The 25,500-nt window shown below is 41.8% G+C and overlaps 1 protein-coding gene across 4 annotated transcripts in view; it reads left to right on the top strand.

The window, feature by feature from the left end:
- The window catches only part of LOC149451932 (cathepsin F-like), a 492,728-nt gene that overhangs the window by 381,141 nt on the left and 86,087 nt on the right, over positions 1-25,500 (top strand). For 2 of the 4 annotated variants that reach the window (XM_089689958.1, XM_089689961.1), the window contains one exon: positions 911-1,301. The exons of the other annotated variants lie outside the window; for them this stretch is intronic. In XM_089689958.1, the coding sequence (XP_089546084.1) occupies positions 911-985 (75 nt within the window). In that variant the 3' untranslated portion in view covers positions 986-1,301. Of the gene's footprint in view, positions 1-910; positions 1,302-25,500 lie in introns of those variants that run through there. 4 annotated transcript variants of the gene reach the window in all.

Genomic DNA, 25,500 nt, shown 5'->3' on the forward strand with positions numbered 1-25,500 from the left:
GGCATTTATTTGATTCTATTAACTCCAGCACCCTGTCTATGCTTTTTTCTATACAGTGAGTTCTTCTTGGTCCTTTCATCATCAGACACTACATAAAGTGGTTGTGTCAGACAACATATAAGGTGGTTGTGTAAGCATCAGTGGTTGCTAGTTTCAGTCACAAGGTTTTGTTTGCCATGTGAGCTCCAGTCTGATTATTGGACTCCGGTTTGCCTGTTATTATTGGGGAGTGCCTACCCTTCTGTTGGTGAAATGCTTGAGGTCATTCCATGGTTCATGAATATGAAGTGCTGTATTTCTAAGTGATAGTACAAATTGCATTTTATACGCCTCTCAAAATTCCTTTCTATCCATTGGGGTTACGGCTTCCTCCCCTCTTGTGGTATGTATAATAATTTTTTTATTCTGCTTGCTACAACTGAGTAGGCTAGTTATGGGAGGGTAACGGCCCTTAAAGGCTGGTCCAAGCGTTTGTGCCTAGTGTCCAGTTCTGCCATAGGCTTCAACAGGAAGTAAGAGGAAATTTTGCCAGAAGTCAATGGAATTCCTATCTTAAAGAGTTGTCACAAAATTATATCAGTAGCTGTGAGAGGGAGCCTCTGTGAGGAAGTTATGATTGCTTTGCAGAGTCTGACATTTCCCCCCCCCCCCACACCAATCCCTGTTGAGTTAAACCCAGAACTCTTCAATCGGTGGAGAGCATGAGCTATGCTGATTGCATGGCTAAAGGTCTGATTTGGATAGTCTGAGTGTATTTAGCTGATTTAAACTCGGGCTTAAACACAAAAATGTAGCTGCCTTCTGTCCTTGAACAGCTGTGACAAGCACTGTAATTGAACACAGATATAGGTAAGGTATTTTTTAATCTACATATCCAAAGTTTAATTTTCACCCTTTCTTTTCTTCATAGGGCTATTACTATTTGTATCGAGGCTCAGGAGCATGTGGCATGAATCAAATGTGTAGCTCTGCCGTGGTAAATTAGACATTTCCACTGAAGAGGTCTTTTTGTCTTCATACAGAAATAATGCCAACATGAATCACTAGTGTGGCATGTTGTAACTTGAGATTCTGATGTCCTGAGACTTGAATCAACCCTGGGAAAAAGATGACATATACCTTTCCTGAGAAAGCTGTAATTCACATCTATGTTTTGACTTCAAGTGCAAACAAAAATTAGTGGGAGTGTAAAATGTGTCACTAACGTACTATTTTAAAAATTTAGGGTGCTATATATTTTTTAGCTACCTAGTTCTAAATGGTTATTATGTAAACCAAAAATGAAATTACTTAATATTTTATTACTGATTATTTTTCTGTTTTGGTTCCTGACTTGTATAGTTTTTCTAGATTGCACAATAATCTAGATAGTTACTAATTTGTTTGAGGTTGCCAGCAACACGCCGCCTCTGACTGTTAAAATCTGCATCAGGTTGCTGCTAAAAAGCAATCCAAAAGGTCATATGCACAGTTTTACACTGAGTAGGGAAGGGTAAGTTTTATTGTGATCTATGTTCCTGCTTTGTATAATAACTCTTTTATTTATCTTGTGACCATTGTCACCGAGACAGAAAGGAAGTGGAAATACTACATTTTATAGAGGGACAGATGTTCTGATGACAATTTAAAATGAGGAATCTCCAAGGCAGTAAGTTTTAACCCTTCCCCGAAACAAGAACAAAGTTATTGCAATACATGCACATTACAGCAGTGGACACATTGGTTGATATCCTTACATCTCATTGAAACAAAGCTCCATTCATCCACAAAAGTGATACAATTAAAAGAAATACTCATGTATACCTGCAGGCCTTTGGAATGACAAAGAGCTAAGCAAAGTAACTGCCAAAAGAGAATAATTTATGCATATTCTAAAATAGCCTAAACAGATTTGTTGGCACCCCTAAGAAGAATATAAATAACTGGATTATAGTGATAGTTCAGACTAGTGGTTTTCTGTCATTAATATCAAACACATCTTAATAATCAATAATGTAATCAGTCAGTCACTTTAATTCTAGAAAAGTAGTCACTCAGCTATTTGGTATCATCATGTGCGCCAAATTGAACACACACCAGATAAAGCAAAGTTGGAGTTTAGAAAGACAATTACACACCTAAATTTTAAAGGTAAAGCCTATAAGACCATCTACAAGCAATGTGATGTTCCTGTGACTACAGCTGTAAATATTATTAAGAGGTTTAAGGTCAATGGGTGTGTAGCGCAGCCTCAAGGGAAAATCGACCCTAGATTGAACAGAAGAATTGAACTCCAAGGTTGAGGTACATCAGTGTCTGATCACATCATCCCATTGCTTTTTAAGCAACCGTGAACTCAAAGACAAAAGACCGAGGAGGTCTCCACTGTTGTAAGAAAAACATAAAAAAGCCAGGCTGGAATTTGCTAAAATGCAATTTGACAAGCCACGGTATCGTTTAGACAGAGCCAAAACTGCAGCTTCTTTTTTTTTGGGGGGGTTGGGCAAATCATATAGGATCTGTTATCACAGATAACAAACTAAGCTTTTAAAAAAGACACCACTATACCTACTATAAAATTTAGGAGCAGCAAGTAATATTTTGGGGATGGATCTGGCATGGGGTGCCATGAATCTTTGCAGCACACAGTGACATTTTAAGACTATCAATGAAAACGCAGTGCCCAGCATCAGAAAGATTTGTTTTACATGGGTCTTACAACTAGATATTGACTCAAAACACAGTTGAAAGCAACCAAGAATGGCTAGCAAAATCTTAAAGTTATCCTTTGGGAACAAAGTTTGGTGTTCCACCTATTTTTAGGGTGGTACATGTAACATTTTCCTAATGCTATAGCTGCTGCCCCCTCCCCCCCCCCCTTGTGACAGCAGTGCAGGGAGAAGTTCCCCATACAAACTGTCACTTTTTGAATAGAGCGTAGCCGTGCAGGGCTCCGCCCACACAGCCACGTCATTCATTCACAGAGTTCTGTGAATGAATTAACTAAAAGTCCTGACGGCCTTAGAGGCTTTCAGCTTGTAGTTCTCATTGAACTACCACGGCGCTGTGGAGTGTTGTGGTATTTCATTGATTCTACCGGTCAGTGTATCTGCTTGCCCATACCTTTTGTATCGGCAAGCAGATATACTGACAGATTTGCAAGAGACCTGCATGGCATCAGGGATTTGCTGATCGCTGGTACAATGGTTTACAGACTTCTGCAACTAAATATAATAAATGCACAATTTTTTTACCTGCAAAAATGTGCATTTATTATATTTGGTAAAAAGGTGAACTTATCCTTTAAAGTATTCTGAAGTGACCTTTTTTGAGCCCTGATCTGAATCTTCTTTAAAATCTATGGAAGTAACTGAAACACAGTGTGGAGGAGGCACCCCCCCACACCCGAGACAGCTAGAAAAATTTGGTAAAGAAGAGTGGGCCACACTACCTGTTAACAGGTGCAGAAGTCATATTGGGAGCTACAGAAAATCACTTGTTTGCAGTGATTGTATAAAAATAAAGAAAAGTGAGCGCACTCCAGTGAGCGACAAATGCACAAAAAGGAACTACAAGCCCTTCCAACCAAAATAAAAACAATATAAGTGCAGCGCTACAAACAATGTCCAAATACCAATTAAAATATGTATGCGATCGTCAATGATATGCGATCGTCAATTTGTTTTAAAAAACAATGGACAGTTCAGTGATGAGGAACTCACAGGGAGTATAGGTGTAATCCAGTCCCAGAAATAGATAAATTGCCTGCTTACCAGAAGCGCAATTTCAATGCGCATGTACAGGTTTCATGTAGCCGGGATCCCATGTAGGCGCTGCTTGATAGTACCCGGATGGTCCGTGCTGGTCGGATCACACTGCTCCTTGGATCCACACAGAGAACCTAAAAATGCTGGGGCTGAGGTATGGGGACTCAGTGCCAGGTGTAAGGAGTAAAAATACTCATAGTGTAGTATGTTTAAAATATTTATTAAATCCAAAGCGTAAAACCATAAAAGTTACAAAACACATGCCTGCAGCCTGTAGCCAGTAAAGCAGTTTGAAAAAAATGTTCTAAACACTGACCAGTGAAAACCATGGGTGGGCCGCCGGACCTCCTGACCCGGCGGCGTAACGTCAAGGCGTGCAAAAGGCTCCTCCTAGACGCGTTTCGTGTCAATACACGTCTACTGTAGGGGTGATGCCATGCATGCCTGACGTCTGTTTGCCTCTTTATATGTTTCAAATTTCGCGCCAAACCGCGCTAGCGCCGCCTTGCTGATAATCGGCGCTACTGCGCATGCGCGGGCGCCATTTTCCCGGAGTTTGGGAACCATAAAGATGGCCGCCGCGTGTCCCACTGCGCATGCGCGAACCATCCGGTCGCCATTTTCTTGGTTGGATATGAACATCCAGCCGATCTCCAGTGCGCATGCGCGGACCGGGACGGCCGCCATTTTCTTGTGGATTGTCAAATGTGAAAGAGGGGACTGAAGCCAAATCACTAAGCAACCACATACAGGGAAACAGTCAGGAGACAGTCCCCTAGGTGTTTCTCAACTCTATACCCCACAAGAGGGACTTTAATTATACTCTATCGATTCTCAATCGGCTATGAAGCATGATGGGATCTGATCCTCTAATAACTATGTCCCTTGATATTGCAACACATGTGCATGAGACACGGGCGCCCATCTGTCAAAAAATCCACTATACGTATATATGTATCCCTATCCCAAATATAATAAATTAAATTATATAAAATGTACAATGCAAAAATAATGAAATAATCAATGTTCCTTAAGGTAAATCATACACATATGACATTCATATACAAAAAATGCATATATCATGAAGGTAGCAATAGTAATGCGTCCTATTAAAATGACGCACCAGAATTACCACCCATGGACCCACTATAATAAAAGCGGATTAATAAGGATATAACATATCAAAAACTTCAATACACGGAAAAGAAAATGTAAAAAAAGGGAAATAAAAGATGTTGGGATTGATTCAACAACCCACATAAACGCACGTTAGGATAGAAACGACCAACCCATAAACTGTCGTGTGTGAGGTCAGTCATAACGTAGAACTGGACCTAAACTGCTTCATCGACAACAGTTGAAGCTTATATTTTGACTGACCTCACACACGACAGTTTATGGGTTGGTCGTTTCTATCCTATCTTTCCATGGTCCCTGGTATTTGCATAATGGTTTATCATATGTGTTTATGTAATGAGGGTTTTAGCGCTACTTTAGTCGTTTTATTGTACCTGGGCAGTTGTAGCACATGTCCTGGCTCTTTTAGGTTACTCCACAAAGGAGTCTTCAAAATATTCGCTCGTTTTCACGTGCGTTTATGTGGGTTGTTGAATCAATCCCAACATCTTTTATTTCCCTTTTTTTACATTTTCTTTTCCGTGTATTGAAGTTTTTGATATGTTATATCCTTATTAATCCGCTTTTATTATAGTGGGTCCATGGGTGGTAATTCTGGTGCGTCATTTTAATAGGACGCATTACTATTGCTACCTTCATGATATATGCATTTTTTGTATATGAATGTCATATGTGTATGATTTACCTTAAGGAACATTGATTATTTCATTATTTTTGCATTGTACATTTTATATTATTTAATTTATTATATTTGGGATAGGGATACATATATACGTATAGTGGATTTTTTGACAGATGGGCGCCCGTGTCTCATGCACATGTGTTGCAATATCAAGGGACATAGTTATTAGAGGATCAGATCCCATCATGCTTCATAGCCGATTGAGAATCGATAGAGTATAATTAAAGTCCCTCTTGTGGGGTATAGAGTCGAGAAACACCTAGGGGACTGTCTCCTGACTGTTTCCCTGTATGTGGTTGCTTAGTGATTTGGCTTCAGTCCCCTCTTTCACATTTGACAATCCACAAGAAAATGGCGGCCGTCCCGGTCCGCGCATGCGCACTGGAGATCGGCTGGATGTTCATATCCAACCAAGAAAATGGCGACCGGACGGTTCGCGCATGCGCAGTGGGACACGCGGCGGCCATCTTTATGGTTCCCAAACTCCGGGAAAATGGCGCCCGCGCATGCGCAGTATCGCCGATTATCAGCAAGGCGGCGCTAGCGCGGTTTGGCGCGAAATTTGAAACATATAAAGAGGCAAACAGACGTCAGGCATGCATGGCATCACCCCTACAGTAGACGTGTATTGACACGAAACGCGTCTAGGAGGAGCCTTTTGCACGCCTTGACGTTACGCCGCCGGGTCGGGAGGTCCGGCGGCCCACCCATGGTTTTCACTGGTCAGTGTTTAGAACATTTTTTTCAAACTGCTTTACTGGCTACAGGCTGCAGGCATGTGTTTTGTAACTTTTATGGTTTTACGCTTTGGATTTAATAAATATTTTAAACATACTACACTATGAGTATTTTTACTCCTTACACCTGGCACTGAGTCCCCATACCTCAGCCCCAGCATTTTTAGGTTCTCTGTGTGGATCCAAGGAGCAGTGTGATCCGACCAGCACGGACCATCCGGGTACTATCAAGCAGCGCCTACATGGGATCCCGGCTACATGAAACCTGTACATGCGCATTGAAATTGCGCTTCTGGTAAGCAGGCAATTTATCTATTTCTGGGACTGGATTACACCTATACTCCCTGCGAGTTCCTCATCACTGAACTGTCCATTGTTTTTTAAAACAAATTGACGATCGCATATCATTGACGATCGCATACATATTTTAATTGGTATTTGGACATTGTTTGTAGCGCTGCACTTATATTGTTTTTATGTTTGCAGTGATTAGCGAAGAGCCCCATAATTTTTGTCCATGCCCTGTTCACTTATTTTATTATTTAAAAAGAAATAATGCATGCAGATTACATTTCAGTGTCAAGCTATGTCACAGAAAATTGTGAGTTCTTTTTTCATGGAAGGGTACCAACAAATTTGTCTTTGGCTGTAATTGGAAACGGGTCTTGTGAAATGTACATTTTTTTTTTGTGAATGGAGCAAAATCAAATGTTACTAGGCTGTTTTCTCTCCAGACTGAACATGTTTAAGTCATACATAATAAGTTAAATGAGAGAAATACTGCACTATGGCTATTAGATGGAGCTGGTGATTACAGAAAATATAATTTTTTTTTCTTAAATCCATAAGTGTTTTATTAGTATTGAAAAGGGCATAACAGCGTGACGTCAAAGACATGCGCTTTTGCTCAACATATTAATTCAAAGCAATAAATAGGTCAAGGCCTTTGCAATATAGCATACAAGGAAGGAATGTATTACATAGACCAGTGATTTTCAACTTATGAGCTAAAGGCAAACATCATCAAAGGGCCTCAGATAATGTTCAGTATATGTACTGCTTGAGAGGACTGTCGGAAACTGCAGACCTAATAAAGGAAATAGGGGTCAGAGAGTGTGGACATGCTACTTTTTTTGCTGGGAAGATGCAGAAGGCAATGTGAATCCGGGAACATGATGCTAGTGGACATCAATGCTTAAAACCCTAATCCATGTTCTCACTAGAGATTTCTGAGGTATGTGGGCTGCATAACATATACCAAAGAGCTGTATGCAACCCTTGGGTTGCATGTTGGGTATCAAGGACATAGATGATTAACAAGTCTTCTGAAGGCAAATGAGATGACACCTAATCAGAAACTATTCACAGATATAAGTGCAAAATACTATAGCACAGTTTTATTTTTTATGAACAAATATAATTTGTCCTGGAGAAAAATAGCTTAATGCCATTCGATTTTGCCCCCCATTTGTACAAAACGAATGTACATGCAGTTTCACAGCACGAATAGCTTTGCAAATTTTTTAAAAGACACGTCTATTTGTTAACATTGATTATTTTATCAGAACTGTCTCCTTAGTTGTGGAAAGATTCATGTGTATTCAAAATATTAAAAGCTGAGCTCTGGGCAATGATAATAACTTTTCTAAGCTTACCTCTTCTACCTCATGTACTGAAAATAAAAATAATTTTTTTCTTACTTTGTTCCTTTGTAATCCCCATGTCAGCATCAAGGGATTCTTTCAGCAGCTGATTAGGGGGAGGGGTTTGCAGTGTGCCCTGCATAGCTTCTTATATACATACAAACTCCCTGCCTCTTACTCATTAAGGGATCTCCCTGCCCACTCTGTGCCCTACACCAATGTAAAGCATGGTGTAGCTACCCTGTTACCCTGCAACTCAGGACACAGAAAACTGATCTGAGCAAGGCAGTAGTCATAGTACAGCTTTGACAATATTAGAATAACTCTTTATTTGTTTGAGGGACATAGGAATTCTATACATTTTTGAACATTTGGGTTATACCATATACTTTGGGAAGCTGGGACACTGGAAAACCCAAAACATTAAACCAGTCCCCGTATAACCCTGCCTCCAAATATCATGACTCAGTTTTTTTTTTTTGCTAGTGTCCTAGGAGGTTGAATGTCCTTTCCTCAGCTCTGCTAACTTTGCTAGACTTTTTTTAATTTTTCCTTTAAATATGCTACTTGAGCAAGACCCTATACAACAGCTGTCTAGTAGTGGGTGGGGAGGGGCAGTGTAGATTCCACTAGCACTCAATGTTGTCTTTGCCCCCTGCAGGCAGCATGGATATGATGACTTTAGTATTACCTGTGCTAGTCACAGCAGTAACACTGCCAGTTACCCAGTCCCAAGGCACCTATTCTAACACTTTGAGACTCCTGCTATACCACAGCAGTTAAAGCTGTAGCATATCTGGTCATTTAACCTCCCTAGCGGTATGATTATGTCCATATTTCTGTGCTGAAAGCGGTACATTTTTTTGCATGGAAATATGTTGTTTTTTTATTGTAGGCCTGTAATTTTTAGGAATAACTCACTGAAATCAGTCCGAACAAGCGTCTAGTAAACATCCCGGGTATGATAAAACTTGAAACACGAAATCATAAATTATAAATTAATAAATAATCATAAAAAATAATATAATAATAATAAATTTAATTCAATAATATAATCAAACCAAAAACACTGACATTTGAAATATAGCGCCAAGTTCGCACATTGCTGAGCAAAGTCGCAAAATTGTTTTCAGTGTCTGATGACGATTTTCCCCACAAATCATTATCACTCAATTCTGCAAGTGGTTCTGATTTACTATAGCTGTTCTCTAGCTAATCTAAAACTGCTTTTGACCTAAAGGGACTCTTTTTGGACGCCATGGACTTTTCTAAGTTTCCAGGCAAAAAGAACAGTCAAAATGCAGGCAGGGCACAGGACAAAGCACTAGGGACAAAATGTATGTGAAATGGCTTGATACAGTAATGTTTTACTAGGTAATATTCGTTTATATAAAAATGACAATTAACATTTTTAAATTTGCCGCCGGTTCTGGCCCCCGTACGTCTCGATGCTGGCAGGGATTGAAACACAGAAGCCAGATGCCGGCATCGGCTGGAGGAGATGGCCGGGGACGCTGCAGGGGACACATCGCAGGAGCGAAGGACAAGGTAAGCGCTGCAGGGAATCCCTGAGCATCGCCGCATGGTAAGCCCGAGTGTAGCTTGGGGTTACCGCTTTTGGTACTGAAACTTTACCCCGAGCTACACTCGGGAAAACTGCTAGGGAGGTTAAAATAAACTAAAAGAAGTCGCCTAATGAACAGGGATGAGGCTGAGTAGGAAGAGGCAACGATAGGTCAGGAACAGCAAGAAAATACTCAGAGTATTTTTTGTTTTGTTCAAAGTTTAGCTTTAAAGCTGCAAAAGTGTTACTAAGAAAACCTTGGTGCTCTACTTATCTTTTGGTGTATTATACTTGTTAACTATTCTCATAAGTATAGTAATAAGAAAAGCAGTAAAATAAGCCCAGATACAATTAAATAAAAGTGCTAATATAATTTGCAGGTAATTATGAATTTGCAGATAATTATGTTAAGCTTAACCATCTCTGATAAAGAGAAGATGTAATTATTATAAATAAATAATTCAAGTATTACCATCCCTGAGTAATGCAAATTTATTGTATTTTGCAAAACTGAATAGTAAAGATAAAAACACCAGCTAAGTCAAATTTGATTTAGTAGCCTCTGACATCATTCTGTAAGTTGTGGTGTAGACACTGTCCTACATTTATAGGGAACTGTTTTTTTTTTCATAGCAGCAAGTAACCTACATAAACTTGTTCTTTTCCCCACATTGAACCAACATTGTGTAGCAATATTCAGTAGTGTAGATTCAATGATACCTATTTTTATTAACTGGTATCCTCAGTGATTACAATATCCTACTGAAGCTGTTACTGTATATCATTTTATCGCAAGAAGCAAATCCATAGCTATTTGGGCTGTTTCAGGAATACTTACAATATAGAATATACTCCCATATAATACATTGTTTGGGCTGCAAAAAATTTCCATTACCCATCACATATGGGTATTATTGACCAGGCATCAGATAGCACAGCTTCCTCATGCATAGAAATTATGATCTTCTTTTATCCTTGTGTGCAGTCGTCATGTAGCTACAATAGTGGCTTAATTTAGTATACAGTATTAGTTGAAAACTCTTAAAATGGCAGGCATATAGAATTTACATATGCCAAAAAGTTGGTAACCTACAGCCCACAAAACAATAGATACAAATGGAACTTTATTTATAAACTGGGATTTTTTTGATTGGTACCCAAAAACACAAAAAAAGAAAATTATATTGTGTACAAGTAATTAAAATATAACATACACTGGATAAACTACTTGAAAACAACACCATCCATCTTCTGTATTGTATCTTACCATGTTGTGTTGTGCTTTTTTCAAAACCTTCAATAAAAATTGTTGTAAACAAAACACCACCCTCCAGGCTCTAACAATTGGTTGGTAAGCATCAGCAATCAAATGATGAGACTTAAATCTCTCTGCATTTTGTTGAATGGTCAACTTTTTCTACATTAAAAAGGAGGTGTACATTTTACAATACATACATAAATGTGTTGCAAAATCATGTTCATCACAAAAATATTTACAGTAAATTAACAAAAGTAGTACTAGAAAATTCTGAAAATGTAATTGTTTGCTAAAGAAACTTACAAAGTAGGTATGACAGACAAGGTGCAAAAGCAATGGGCCCAAAAGCCTTTGGATCCCAACTTCCAGCATCACCCCCCCTTAATAAGCTCTCCTACTAAGAATTGATGATGCATTTAAGAATGCACTGTTCACCTGCTGCTTTCCCTTGACAAAGTCACTGGTTCGTGACGTAATGTGTAGGGTGTGAGCAGTGACAGCATGGACCAGAAATAACGCACAAGGAAGTCCAGTATCCAGTTCTCATACATGGTTTTTTATGGTGTTTTTAATATGCACTGCTCAGGAACACTTTGAAAACACATCAGATCTCAATGGGGAAAAATATAATGCTGGACATCTATACTGATATGGACTGGGTAATGTGTTAGAAACGTAAAGATGCCTCATCGTTTGATGGAAATTAAAATTATCAACCTACAGAGGACTGAATTCAGAGACATCCCGAAAATCAAAGTGAAAAAATGTTGCAGCAGGGTAGTCCATTTTGCTGAAATTTCATTGAAGCAGCTCAAAATGGTACTTAGTAGTTTGTATGGCCCCCACATGCTTGTATGCAATTTTGGGGCATGCTCCTAATGAGATGACGGATGGTGTCCTGGGGTATTTCCTTCCAGATCTGGACCAGAACATCCCTGAGCTCCTTGACAGTCTAAGGCGCAACCTGGCGTCATTGGATAGACCAAAACATGATATCCCAGAGGTGTTCTATTGGATTTAGGTCAGGCGAGCGTGGGGGACATTCAATAGTATCAATTCCTTCATCCTCCAGGAACTACGTGCTTACTCTTGTCACATAAGGCCGAGCATTGTCGTGCATCAGGAGGAACTCAGGACCCACAGCATCAGTGTAGGGTCTGACAATGGGTCCGAGGATTTCATCCCGATACCTAATGTCAGTCAGGGTGCCATTGTCTAGCCTGTAGAGGTCTGTGTGTCCCTCCATGGATATGCCTCCCCAGACCATCACTGACCCGCCACCAACGGTCATGCTGAACAATGTTACAGGCAGCATAACATTCTCCATGGCTTCTCTAGACCCTTTCACGTCCATCATGTGCTCAGGGTGAACCTGCTGCCATCTGTGAAAAGCACAAGGCGACAGTGGCAGACCTGCCAATTCTGGTGTTCAGTGGCAAATGCCAATCAAGCTCTAGGGTGCTGGGCAGTGAGCACAGGGCCCACTAGAGGAAGAAGTGAAGTCTGTCTCTGATTGTTTGGTCAGAGACATTCACACCAGTGGCCTGCTGGAGGTACCTTTGTAGGGCTCTGGCAGTGCTTATCTTGTTCCTCCTTGCACAAAGGAGCAGATACCAGTCCTGCTGATGGGTTAAGGACTTTGTTGAGAGGCCAACTCTCGGCCGTATGAATATATAACAGCTTAAAGGCACAGTACTGAGCTATCTATCTATTGGAGATGTGCATTGGTGTTCCAAGGGAGACCCCTGTAGAAGGAGGTGGAGTGCTGGAGGATTTGATCATACATGCTGGTTTACTGTATATGTTTTCAGGTGTATATTCAGGTGTTCTGAAGCAGAGTTTTATTTATATGATTCACAACGGTGTGGGATTAATATGCACATGATTTAAAAAGAGTAATACTTGTTTCAAGAATTATTCCCAAAAGACTTATGTATTCTTATATAAGATTTATGAACTTTATTGCTTTATTTGTTCTGTGTTTGAGTTTTATGTGCATATGCTATATTAGAAGTATAGATGTGAGGGGTTTATATATATATATATGTGTGTGTGTGTGTGTGTAGATACAGTGCATCCAGAAAGTATTCACAGCGCTTACCTTTTGCCACATTTTGTTATGTTACAGCCTTATTCCAAAATGGATTAAATTAATTTTTTTCCTCAACATTCTACAAACAATACCCCATAATAACAATGTGAAAAAAGTTGGTTTTGAAATCTTTGCAATTTATTAAAACTACTTAAATATTCACAGCCTTTGTCATGACACTCATAATTGAGCTCTGGTGTATCCTGTTTCCACTGATCATCCTTGAGATGTTTCCACAACTTGATTGGAGTCCACCTGTGGGAAATTCAGTTGATTGGACATGATTAGGAAAGGCATAAACCTGTCTATGTAAGGTCCCACAGTTAACAGTGCATGTCAGAGCACAAGCCATGAAGGTTCCAATGAGCACAGTGGCCTCCATCCTCTGTAAATGGAAGAAGTTTGGAACCACCAGGAATCTTACTAGAGCTGGCCGCCCGGCCAAAATGAGTGATCCAGGGAGAAGGGCCTTAGCCAGGGAGGTAACCAAGTACTCGATGGTCACTCTGAAAGAACTCCAGTGTTTCTCTGTGGAGAGAGGAGAACCTTCCAGAAGAACAACCATCTCTGCAGCACTCCACCAATCAGGCCTGTATGGTAGAGTGGCCAGATGGAAGCCACTCCTCAGTAAAAGGCAAATGGCAGCCCGCCTGGAGTTTGCCAAAAGGCACCTGAGGGACTCTCAGACCATGAGAAACAAAACTCTGGTCTGATGAAATAAAGATTGAACTCTTTGGCCTGAATGCCAAGCGTCATGTCTGAAGGAAACCAGGCACCACTCACCACCTGGCCAATACCATCACTACAGTGAAGCATGATGGTGGGGATGTTTTTCAGCATCATATGTATATATATATGTATGTGTATATATGTATATGTATATACAGTGGGGATCGAAAGTTTGGGCACCCCAGCTAAAAATTTGTATTAATGTGCATAAAGAAGCCAAGGAAAGATGGAAAAATCTTCAAAAGGCATCAAATTACAGATTAGACATTCTTATAATATGTCAACAAAAGTTATTTTATTTCCATCATTTACACTTTCAAAATAACAGAAAACAAAAAAATGGCGTCTGCAAAAGTTTGGGCACCCTGCAGAATTTATAGCATGCATTGCCCCCTTTGCCAAGCTGAGACCTGCCAGTGTCATGGATTGTTCTCAATCATCGTCTGGGAAGACCAGGTGATGTCAATCTCAAAGGTTTTAAATGCCCAGACTCATCTGACCTTGCCCCAACAATCAGCACCATGGGTTCTTCTAAGCAGTTGTCTAGAAAACTGAAACTGAAAATAGTTGACGCTCACAAAGCTGGAGAAGGCTATAAGAAGATAGCAAAGCGTTTTCAGATGTCAATATCCTCTGTTCAGAATGTAATTAAGAAATGGCAGTCATCAGGAACAGTGGAAGTTAAAGCAAGATCTGGAAGACCAAGAAAAATATCAGACAGAACAGCTTGCAGGATTGTGAGAAAAACAATTCAAAACCCACGGTACTGCACGATCCCTCCAGAAAGATCTGGCAGACACTGGAGTTGTGGTACACTATTCCACTATAAAGAGATACTTGTACAAATATGGTCTTCATGGAACAGTCATCAGAAGAAAACCTCTTCTACGTCCTCACCACAAAAATCATCGTTTGAACTTTGCAAAAGAACATTTAGACAAGCCTGATGCATTTTGGAAACAAGTTCTGTGGACCGATGAGGTTAAAATTGAACTTTTTGGCCAGAATGAGCAAAGGTACATTTGGAGAAGAAGGGGCACAGAATTTAATGAAAAGAACCTCTGTCCAACTGTTAAGCATGGGGTTGGATCAATCATGCTTTGGGGTTGTGTTGCAGCCAGTGGCACAGGGAACATCTCACGAGTAGAAGGAAAAATGGATTCAATAAAATTTCAGCACATTTTGGATGGTAACTTGATGCCATCTGTGAAAAAGCTGAAGTTAAAGAGAAGATGGCTTCTACAAATGAATAATGATCCTAAACACACCTCGAAATCCACAGGGGATTACATCAAGAGGCGTAAACTGAAGGTTTTGCCATGGCCTTCACAATCTCCTGACCTCAACATAATTGAAAATCTATGGATAGACCTTAAAAGAGCAGTGCGTGACAGACAGCCCAGAAATCTCAAAGAACTGGAAGACTTTTGTAAGGAAGAATGGGCAAAGATACCTCAAACAAGAATTGAAAGACTCTTGGCTGGCTACAAAAAGCGTTTACAAGCTGTGATACTTGCCAAAGGGGGCAGTACAAGATATTAACTCTGCAGGGTGCCCAAACTTTTGCAGACGCCATTTTTTTGTTTTCTGTTATTTTGAAAGTGTAAATGATGGAAATAAAATCGAACTTTTGTTGACATATTATAAGAATGTCTAGTCTGTAATTTGATGCCTTTGGAGATTTTTCCATCTTTCCTTGGCTTCTTTATGCACATTAATACAAATTTTTAGCTGGGGTGCCCAAACTTTCGATCCCCACTGTATATGTATATGTGTATATATATGTATGTATGTATATATATATATATATATATATGTATGTATATATGTACTGTAGCTTATTATAATATTCTTTAAACACTTTAGCTATATCTTTAGCTGAATACATTAATTCTCCTTTTGTGGTCTCTTATTTTCTCTATATAGTTCCTAGATTTTTTTTTTTTCTCTGAGTCCTCATTTAAATACTTTCCTGGCCTATCTCCCCATCTGTATCTCTCACTTATCATTTTATTGAACACTCTTCTCTTATCTTCTTCCAGAAATGTAATTAATTTTTCTCTTTTATTTATTACCCTCTGCATAATCTCTTTTGTTACTTTACGTTTATGTATCTGCTCTAACTCACAGAGTTCACTAAGAAGCGTGTTTATTTTTTCTCTTCTTTCTCTTCTTTTTTGCTGCAATCGCTATCAGAATTCCTCTAATATAGGCCTTATGAGCCTCCCACACTGTTGCTATGGACGCTTCCACAGAATGATTTTCCTCAAAAAATTGCTCTAGTTTTTTTTATATTTTTTGATCCACCTCTGAATCCTGGAGAACTGTCTCATTTAACCTCCATAATTTCCCCCCGATCTGCTCATTTCCCCATAATAATTGCATTGTGACAGGGGCATGGTCCGATATTGACATCACTTCTATTTTTACTTTGACCAGAGACTCGATAAGTCAATGGTCCAGCAATATATAATCCAGTCTTGAATTCATGTGCATGAGAATAAAATGTATAGTCTCTGTCCTTCATGTGCTTAATTCTCCATATATCTACAAGTTGACATTGGTATATCATTTTTTTCAAGGATTTCAGAGACTTACTACCATCTCGTCAGGGGACGTCATATCCATCTAGGGATCCATGCAGAGATTGAAATCACGTGCCACAATTAAATTGCCTTTTTTGAAATCCATTAACTTCCTCAGAGTATTTTTTAGGAATACCTCCAGTTTCTTATTCGGGCAATAAATATTTGCTAGTGTACAGTCTATTTCCTGTAATTTTCCCTTCAGAAACAGAAATCTCCCTTAAGGATCTACCAATCTGTCTTCCAGCTTAAACCTTATATTTTTCACGAAACCTATTGCCACTCCCTTGGCACGTTTAATTGGGAAATCTGCATAAAACCACATTGGATAGTATCTGGAATTTAATTTCACATTTGATTCTTGCACCAAATGTGTCTCCTGTAAAAAAAACCACTGAAGAAAATCTATGTTGAATTTCTATAAAAATCCCAACTCTCTTCCCAGGGCTATTTAACCCTTTAACATTATAAGTCACAAAGTGAATCTCTTCCATTCTTCTCCTCTCCACACCTCTATCTTCCCCATCTCTTCCTCTTTCCCCCACATCTTCCCCTTTGATCTCTAGGATTTCTCCAGACTGATTTTTCTCCCACTATTTTGCAGTCTTAAACTACCTATCCCCTCCCCATACCATCCCCCACACCTCCTCCACCCCTCCTCCCTCCCACTCCTCATCTCCCTTTAGGCTTACATTTTGCCTATGAATCATTTGTGGTCCTAACCCCACCTTTGCTTCAGCTTTTAGGGTGAAGCTCTGACCATGAACTTTTCCCCAATAAGGGTCTCATCCTCCGTGTCCTGCCATACTCTAGTAAACTTCAAAGATAAGAGAGAGGCAGAAATGGAGGGAGAGAGAGAAAAAAAAAGGGGGGGAGAGAACCCCCCCCTCCCATCTTATTCCTCTTTACTATTCCTACTCTCTATTTCTCATTAGAGCTACTTGCCTCCCCTCATTTTCCATAGCCCACATTTCTCCTTCTTCCTCCCAACCAGGGATATTTATTTTTTGTATATCAAGTCTCTCACAAAAGTCTCTCAGGTCTTCGGGTAATCTCAGTTTTGCTGAATGTCCATTTCTCCATCCGATCAAACACGCTGGAAACCCCCAGCTATATCGAACATTTTGTTTTCTCATCTGTTCCAGTAACGGTTTCAAAGTTCTCCTTCTTATTAATGTTTCCGCTGCTAAATCAGCAAAGATCTTTATATTTATTTCTACATATTTTATTATTGATCTTCCTTTTATCTTCTTCCAAAGCTCTTCTTTATCCTGAAAATTATGGAATTGCACTATTACATCTCTTGGCTTTTCCTTTCTATCTTCTTGTATGTATTTTTCTATTCTATATACTCCCTCCATTTTGAGAGGCTCTGTTATAGTGCTGTCCATTATAGTATTCAGCATTCTCATTATCATTCCTGTCAAATCTTCTTCTCAGGAGATCTCTGGAAAGCCTTGTATCCTTAGATTGCATTTCCTATCCCTATTCTCCTGGTCTTCCAATTTATATAACAGATTTCTTTGTTCTTTTCTCACACTTACACTTATTCCCTGTTGTCTCTCTGGAGTATGTTTCTCCTGTGAGGGTATGTACAGTCAGGTCCATAAATATTGGGACATTGACACAATTCTAACATCTTTGGCTCTATACACCACGACAATGGATTTGAAATGAAACGAACAAGATGTGCTTTAATTGCAGACTGTCAGCTTTAATTTGAGGGTATTTACATCCAAATCAGGTAAACAGTGTAGGAATTACAACAGTTTGCATATGTGCCTCCCACTTGTTGAGGGACCAAAAGTAATGGGACAGAATAATCATCATAAATCAAACTTTCACTTTTTAATACTTGGTTGCAAATCCTTTGCAGTCAATTACAGCCTGAAGTCTGGAACGCATAGACATCACCAGACACTGGGTTTCATCCCTGGTGATGCTCTGCCAGGCCTCTACTGCAACTGTCTTCAGTTCCTGCTTGCTCTTGGGGCATTTTCCCTTCAGTTTTGTCTTCAGCAAGTGAAATGCATGCTCAATCGGATTCAGGTCAGGTGATTGACTTGGTCATTGCATAACATTCCACTTCTTTCCCTTAGAAAACTCTTTGGTTGCTTTTGCAGTATGCTTTGGGTCATTGTCCATCTGCACTGTCCAATGAGTTCTGAAGCATTTGGCTGAATATGAGCAGATAATATTGCCCGAAACACTTCAGAATTCATCCTGCTGCTTTCGTCAGCAGTCACATCATCAATAAATACAAGAGAACCAGTTCCATTGGCAGCCATACATGCCCACGCCATGACACTACCACCACCATGCTTCACTGATGTGGTGGTATGCTTAGGATCATGAGCAGTTCCTTTCCTTCTCCATACTCTTCTCTTCCCATCACTCTGGTACAAGTTGATCTTGGTCTAATCTGTCCATAGGATGTTGTTTCAGAACTGTGAAGGCTTTTTTAGATGTCATTTGGCAAACTCTAATCTGGCCTTCCTGTTTTTGAGGCTCATGAATGGTTTACATCTTGTGGTGAACCCTCTGTATTCACTCTGGTGAAGTCTTCTCTTGATTGTTGACTTTGACACACATACACCTACCTCCTGGAGAGTGTTCTTGATCTGGCCAACTGTTGTGAAGGGTGTTTTCTTCACCAGGGAAAGAATTCCTCTGTCATCCACCACAGTTGTTTTCCGTGGTCTTCCGGGTCTTTTGGTGTTGCTGAGCTCACCAGTGCATTCCTTCTTTGTTCCAGTTGTTTTGGCCACGCCCAATGTTTTTGCTATCTCTCTGATGGGTTTGTTTTGTTTTTTCAGCCTAATGATGGCTTGCTTCACTGATAGTGACAGCTCTTTGGATCTCATCTTGAGAATTGACAGCAACAGATTCCAAATGCAAATAGCACACTTGAAATGAACTCTGGACCTTTTATCTGCTCATTGTAATTGGGATAATGAGGGAATAACACACACCTGGCCATGGAACAGCTGAGAAGCCAATTACAACTCAATCAATAACCTCCTATTCCCTCCCTAGAAAGTTTACTATATTTAAACCTTTTTGTGATATACTATCTATAAAATAAAATACATAAATCCTAAAGTGTCCAATTCAACAAAAGTCCCACGTGTCCAATAAAGTCCAAAGATCCAAACTTCCATCCAGTAAGAAGGATTGACTCCTATTAATCCAATGAAACCTCAAAAAAATGAAAAATATACACCATAGTGCATTACCTTTTAAATATTCAAAATAAACCAATATTGTGCAAACACAAATCACACAAATACTCCTTCCAAGGTCCTCACAAAGACAAGAAGAGTCTTAAGACAGATCTCCAAGCATAGATAAAATTTAATAGTAACTTACATTATAGTGACCAACTTCCAGCTCTGGCAAAAGGTTTTCTGTTGAGGTTTACCAAACACTGGCACACACCATGTGTAGGTAACCAACAAAATGGCCGCAGCGACACTTCCGGTTAGCGTACGTGCGTCTTGGCGTCACCTCCGCTAACGCGTTTCGTCACTTCCGGACTTCGTCTAAAGGGATCTCTTCAGACGAAGTCTGGAAGTGACGTCAAGAGAGCAAACTTTCCAAGGCTGAGGGCTGCTCTCCAAGACTTAGGTTGGGAGAGAAATTTGGCATCGAAGAACACAGAACAGAAATGGGAATACTTCAAAAAGACTATATGTGAACACATTGCAAAATATATTCCCATGGGCAATAAGTATAAAAGATTAAAAATAAAACCTATTTGGCTCATGTCCAAAGTTAAAAAAAGCTAAAAAATAATAGGAAAAGAGCTATTAAAAAATATAAAAATGAAGGAACACAATTGTTTTAGGCTCCATGCACACTGGGCGTTTTAATAACGCTGGTAACGTTAGCTGTGTAAAGTCACAATAAAAACACGAGTTTTCCTGCATTTTCATATTAGCATTTAGTGGCGTTTTGCCACGTTTTTTCACGTTTGTGTTTTTTAGAGGGTTTTTTTGTCAAAGTCCAAAAACGCTGGTCTGCTCTGATTTACTGCATTTTTCAGCGTTAGAGCATTTTTACAGCTACAAAACTCCTCTAGAAACCCACTAGTACTGGGGTTTTTTTTCCACCCAAACAACGCCCCTGCCAAAAAACATTGATTACAGTCTATGTGTGCATGGACACATAGGATAACATGCTGTTGTGTTTACTGGCTGTAGAAAAAAAATATGTCCAGTGTGTAAATATGTCCAGTGTGCATGAGAACTAAATGTTACAAGAATATAATAGAATATGTAAAAAGTAAATCAAGGTTGCAAAAATTCAAAACAAACGACAGATTGCAAAAGGAAGTAGAACAAATCCCCAAAAAATGTTCAAATATATTAAAAGTAAAAAGGTCGGGTCTGAGCATGTAGGCCCTTTACAAAATAATCTAGAGTGGGTGACTGGAGACAAAGAGATGGCAAATATATTATTATTATTATACAGTATTTATAAAGTGCCGATAGTTCGCTCAGCGCTGTACATTACAAAGGGGGACAGAACATGTGACAGAACAACAACAATACAATGCAAAACATGAGGGGACTGAGGGCCCTGCTCTTTTGAGCTTACAATCTAGGAGGGAGTGGATGGTGGCACAGGAGGAGATAGCTGTGGGGGATGGAGTGGTAGGAAGAGTGGAGGAGGTCGGCAAGTTAGCAGGGGGTGGGGTAGTCTTCCCTGAAGAGATGGGTTTTCAGGGTGCGCCTAAAGGAGAGGAGAGTAGGTGATAATCTGATGGGTTGGGGCAGGGAGTTCCAGAGGATGGGTGACACCTTGGAGAAGTCCTGCAGGCGGGCATGGGAGGAGGAGACCAGGGAACTAGAGAGAAGGAGGTCTTGCGAGGAGCAGAGTGTGCGTGCTGGGTGGTATTTGGATATTAGGTCAGTGATGTAGTTCGGGGCAGTGTGGTGGACGGCTTTGTACGTCAGTGTTAGGATTTTGAATTTGATCCATTGCGCAATCGGAAGCCATTGGAGGGATTGGCAGACGGGGATGGCGGAGATGGAGCGGTTGGAAAGGTGAATAAGACTGGCTGCCGTATTCAGGATCGACTGAAGCGGGGATAGCCAGCGGCGAGGCAGGCCAGTAAGGAGGGAGTTGCAGTAATCGAGTCGTGATATGATGAGGGAGTGGATGAGCTGTTTAGTGGTTTCTGGGGTTAGGAACGTGCGGATTTTGGCGATGTTGCGGAGGTGGAGTCTGCACGAGCTTGTTAAAGATTGGACTTGGGGCTGGAAGGATAGGTTGGAGTCCAGAATGACACCAAGTACTCTGGCCTGCGGGGCGGGTTTGATGGTGGCGTTTTTGGACATGATGGAGAAGTCAATGGGGGGTGGTGTCCAGGCTGGGGGGAAGACAAGAATCTCGGTCTTGGAGAGGTTCAGTTTAAGGAAGTGGAGCGACATCCAGTCAGATATGTCGCTCAGTAGGTGTGTGATTCGGGCAGAGACTGAGGGGGTGAGGTGGGGGGTTGAGAGATAGATTTGTGTGTCGTCGGCATATAGGTGGTAGTTGAAGCCGTGAGGATGTATGAGTTGGCCAAGGGAGGAGGTGTAGATGGAGAAGAGAAGGGGCCCGAGGACAGAGCCTTGAGGGACCCCAACAGAGAGGGGGAGTGAGGGGGAGGTGGTAGCATTATAGGTAACGCTGAAAAGCGTAGTGACAGGTAGGATGAGAGCCAGGAGAGAGCAGAATCTCTGAGGCCGAGGGAGTGTAGTTTTTTGAGGAGGAGGGGGTGGTCGACTGTGTCGAAGGCCGCAGAGAGGTCAAGGAGTAGAAGCATTGAATAGTGGCCATTAGCTTTGGCGGTTAGCAGGTCGTTGGAGAGTTTGAGTAAGGCGGTTTTGGTGGAGTGTAGGGGACGGAAGCCGGACTGTAGGGGGTCGAGGAGGTTGTTGTCGTTGAGGTGAGAGCATAGGCGGGTGTAGACTAGGCACTCGAGGAGTTTAGATGTAAATGGGAGCAGGGAGATGGGTCTGAGGTTTTTCGGGTCATTGGGGTCCAGGGAGGGCTTTTTAAGTATGGGGGTGATGTGTGCATGTTTCAAAGGGGAGGGGAAAGTGCCGGAGGAGAGGGGCTTGGGGAGGGGGGAATTTGTGCTAGGAGGGAAGATTGGAGGGTGAATTGGGGGGGCATTGTGCTAGTAGGGGGGATTGGGAGGGGTTGTGCTAAGAGAGGGGATTGGGGAGGGGGGATTTGTGTTAGGAGGGAGGATTGGTGAGGAATTTTTACTAGGAGGGAGGATTTGGGGGGGATTTGTGTGGGCGGAATTTGTACTAGGAGAGGGGGATTGGAGGGGGAAATTGTGCTAGGAGGGGGGATTTGGGTGGAGAGGAAGGATTTGTGCTGGGAAGGGTAATTTGGAGGAGGTTGTGCTAGGAGCAAGGATTTAAGGGGATTTGCGGAAGAGGACTTGTGCAAGGGTGGAAAATTTTAGAAGAAAGAGAATGTGTGCTAGGAGGGGTGAAGTAGAACTACAGGTGAAGTTTTTTATTTTTTTTGGGGGGGGGGTGTAAGTAGCTGGTCTTGCAAGGTGCATAAACAAGTCTAGCACCAGCCCTGGACAGCAGTAGTAGTCAGTAGCATCCACTTTCAGAGTCTGCACTGTAATCAACTAATCTATATGCCACTGACCCAGCATTTGTACATTCTCCACATGTTTGTGTGAGTTTATCTTGCATGCTCTAGAATACTCTCACATTCCAAGAGCATACTTATGGTTTTCAATATGTACAATATATGTCTGTTTGTCACTAGCAGGGACATTAGATCTTAAACTCCATAAAAACAAAACTACAAAATTTGTAGCAGTGCCATCATGTGAAGATATGAAGGTTTTCATTATATACAGTAGTTTGCTTACAGTATGGTTTATGTACACAAGCTATCTAGCTAGTAGTATACAGTGTTTATTGAGATCTCTGTACCATTTCTGACATTTCTAAACCTGTTTTTGTCTATATTATTCATTAGGAAGACACAATTTTTGATCACTAGAAAAACCAAAACCAGTGTTTTACCAGAACCAGAGTTCCACCTGCCAGAGAACCGTGCTAGGTGCATAAAAAACAACTAAGGGGGATGATGCAAACTTAAGGCCTAACCTCCAGCAGCTAGAGAGTCAGTTGTTGCTTAGAATCCAAGAAGTCCGGAGTGCGCATGCGCGGCCGGCGGGACGGACATGCCGCGATAGAGCTCCGTCTCCCCGTCGGGTGACAGGACAGTCTATCGGCGGATCCCAGCCGGCATGTCAGTTCGAGGGGGACACCCGTCCCCGAGGCAACCCCGCCCTGACCCGTTCCGGCTCGATCAGCGGCCGGTAAGACGGCTGCAGGGAGCTGCGGATCCGTCTCCATTGCGGACAGGGCGGAGGCCCGCCCACCATCCTTGGATCCGAGCCCGCACAAAACACAGGGCAATACAAGAGGGCTCTGCTCCCAGTGGCAACCCCCCCTGTCAGGATAAATATGGTTGGGGGGCACCCCGCCACCAGGCCCCACCACAAGGCAAAACAATAAAGGAGGCACTGGCAAAGGCCTCCTCCAAGATGGCCACCGCTCCAACATGTGGCAATAAGCAGAATGCAAATTCCTATGAGGCCCTGCGGGACACACAGCCCAGCCATCCCGGTGCATCGGAGGGTGAGTGTGAGTCTGACATTGACCCAGACACCCCCGCTTACGCTTTGGCACCAGACCTTACGCCCCCCGACCTCTTAACGCGTTTTGAGAGGATGCTACATAAAGCTCTGAAGCAGACCTCTGACCGTATCACTGCCGCACTGTCCAGAGAAATACGCGAGCTGGGACGATGTACTGCCGACCTAGAACAGAGAGTAGATGATCTTGACACCTCAATTCAGACACACACCAACGACCTTGACCTTCTGCGCGACAAAAACGCAACGCTACTAATGCGCCTAGAGGACTTTGAAAATCGGGCAAGGTGCTCAAACTTACGAATCCGTGGCCCTCCGGAATCGATTATTGATGTCCAATCGACCGTCACGGCGCTATTCCAGGAGCTCGCCCCAGCTATCCCAATTTAACGACTGGAAATGGACAGGGTACATAGGGCATTAGCCCCACGGTGCCCTGACGGTCCACCGCGTGACATCATAGCCAAACTTCACTTCTTCCGCACTAAAGAGCAACTCCTACAAGCGGCCTGCAACGCGGAATCCCTACTATTTCAAGGTCACACCTACCAACTGTTTCAAGACCTCTGTCCTACAACCATCGCCAAACGCAGGGCTATGAAGCCTCTTCTGCAAACGCTTCAACAACACGCAATTCCATATAAATGGGGCTTCCCCTTCGCCGTACGCTTCCGATATCAATCCCGAGACTATACTTGCAAAACCCATGATGACCTTCTGGACACCCTGCGGAACCTCCGGCTACACTCTTCTACTATATCATCAGAGAGTTCCAAACGGAGATCTACATCCTACTCGCCACAGAAATCCCACCCTCCACGCTCCACCGATGGTCAGCTCAGTATCCACAAACGAGGGCATTTTTCATCACCTTGCCCATCCCCACAAGATACCATGGACTGAACCATGTCTCTTAACTTCCACCTTACCATGTACACCAGCCTGCGTATCACCTAACCAGCGCTGAAGTTGCCATCTATGGAACCTACTTTTCCTACTCATGCTCTAAAGCAGTCGCTTTATATCACTATGCAAGCCCCTTGGAAGTTGATGATTACCTTAATTTTCTATCTCTCCTGTACTCCCGAGAGCCTTTTGAACCATGGTTATGGAACTATGTTTATTGTGTTTGGCGTTGTCTTGCCTAGGTTGCTCCTCTGGCTATGGTTGGAGGCCTCAGCTCCGGCGGCATAGGATACTGCTTCTCCATATTCTTATTGGTTCGCCTTCGCAACCAATGCCGCCTGAGCTCAGGACCTCTCGAACCGTTTGAGAATGTATTTATCCACTCTTTTCTGGGATCCTAATATCGTACATTTATTTAAACGCTGTCATCCCTACGGTCCGCGTACCTGTGCACTCTCTATTAGCCCCTGTGCTACTGTTTACTTTTTAGCACTCGGGCTATTACTGCTCCCCGGACCGCCCTGAACTTGGGTACCTCCGGGGACCACGCACCAGGCCTAGAATGGCCACTTCTACCCCTTTCCTGGCACCCTTCCTTAATTATACCCCCCTCCCTTCCCTACATATGGCTCCATGACCCCACCCAACCCCCTATGCATTCAGATCACCCTACACAGTGACTACCAGACTCTCTCCCAGCTGAAAATTCTCTATTATTCAACGCACCATACACC

Source organism: Staurois parvus, unplaced genomic scaffold (assembly GCF_062004578.1).
Source record: "Staurois parvus isolate SC_StPar_1 unplaced genomic scaffold, SC_StPar_1.0 ptg000505l, whole genome shotgun sequence".
Classification (NCBI taxonomy): Eukaryota; Metazoa; Chordata; class Amphibia; order Anura; family Ranidae; genus Staurois; species Staurois parvus.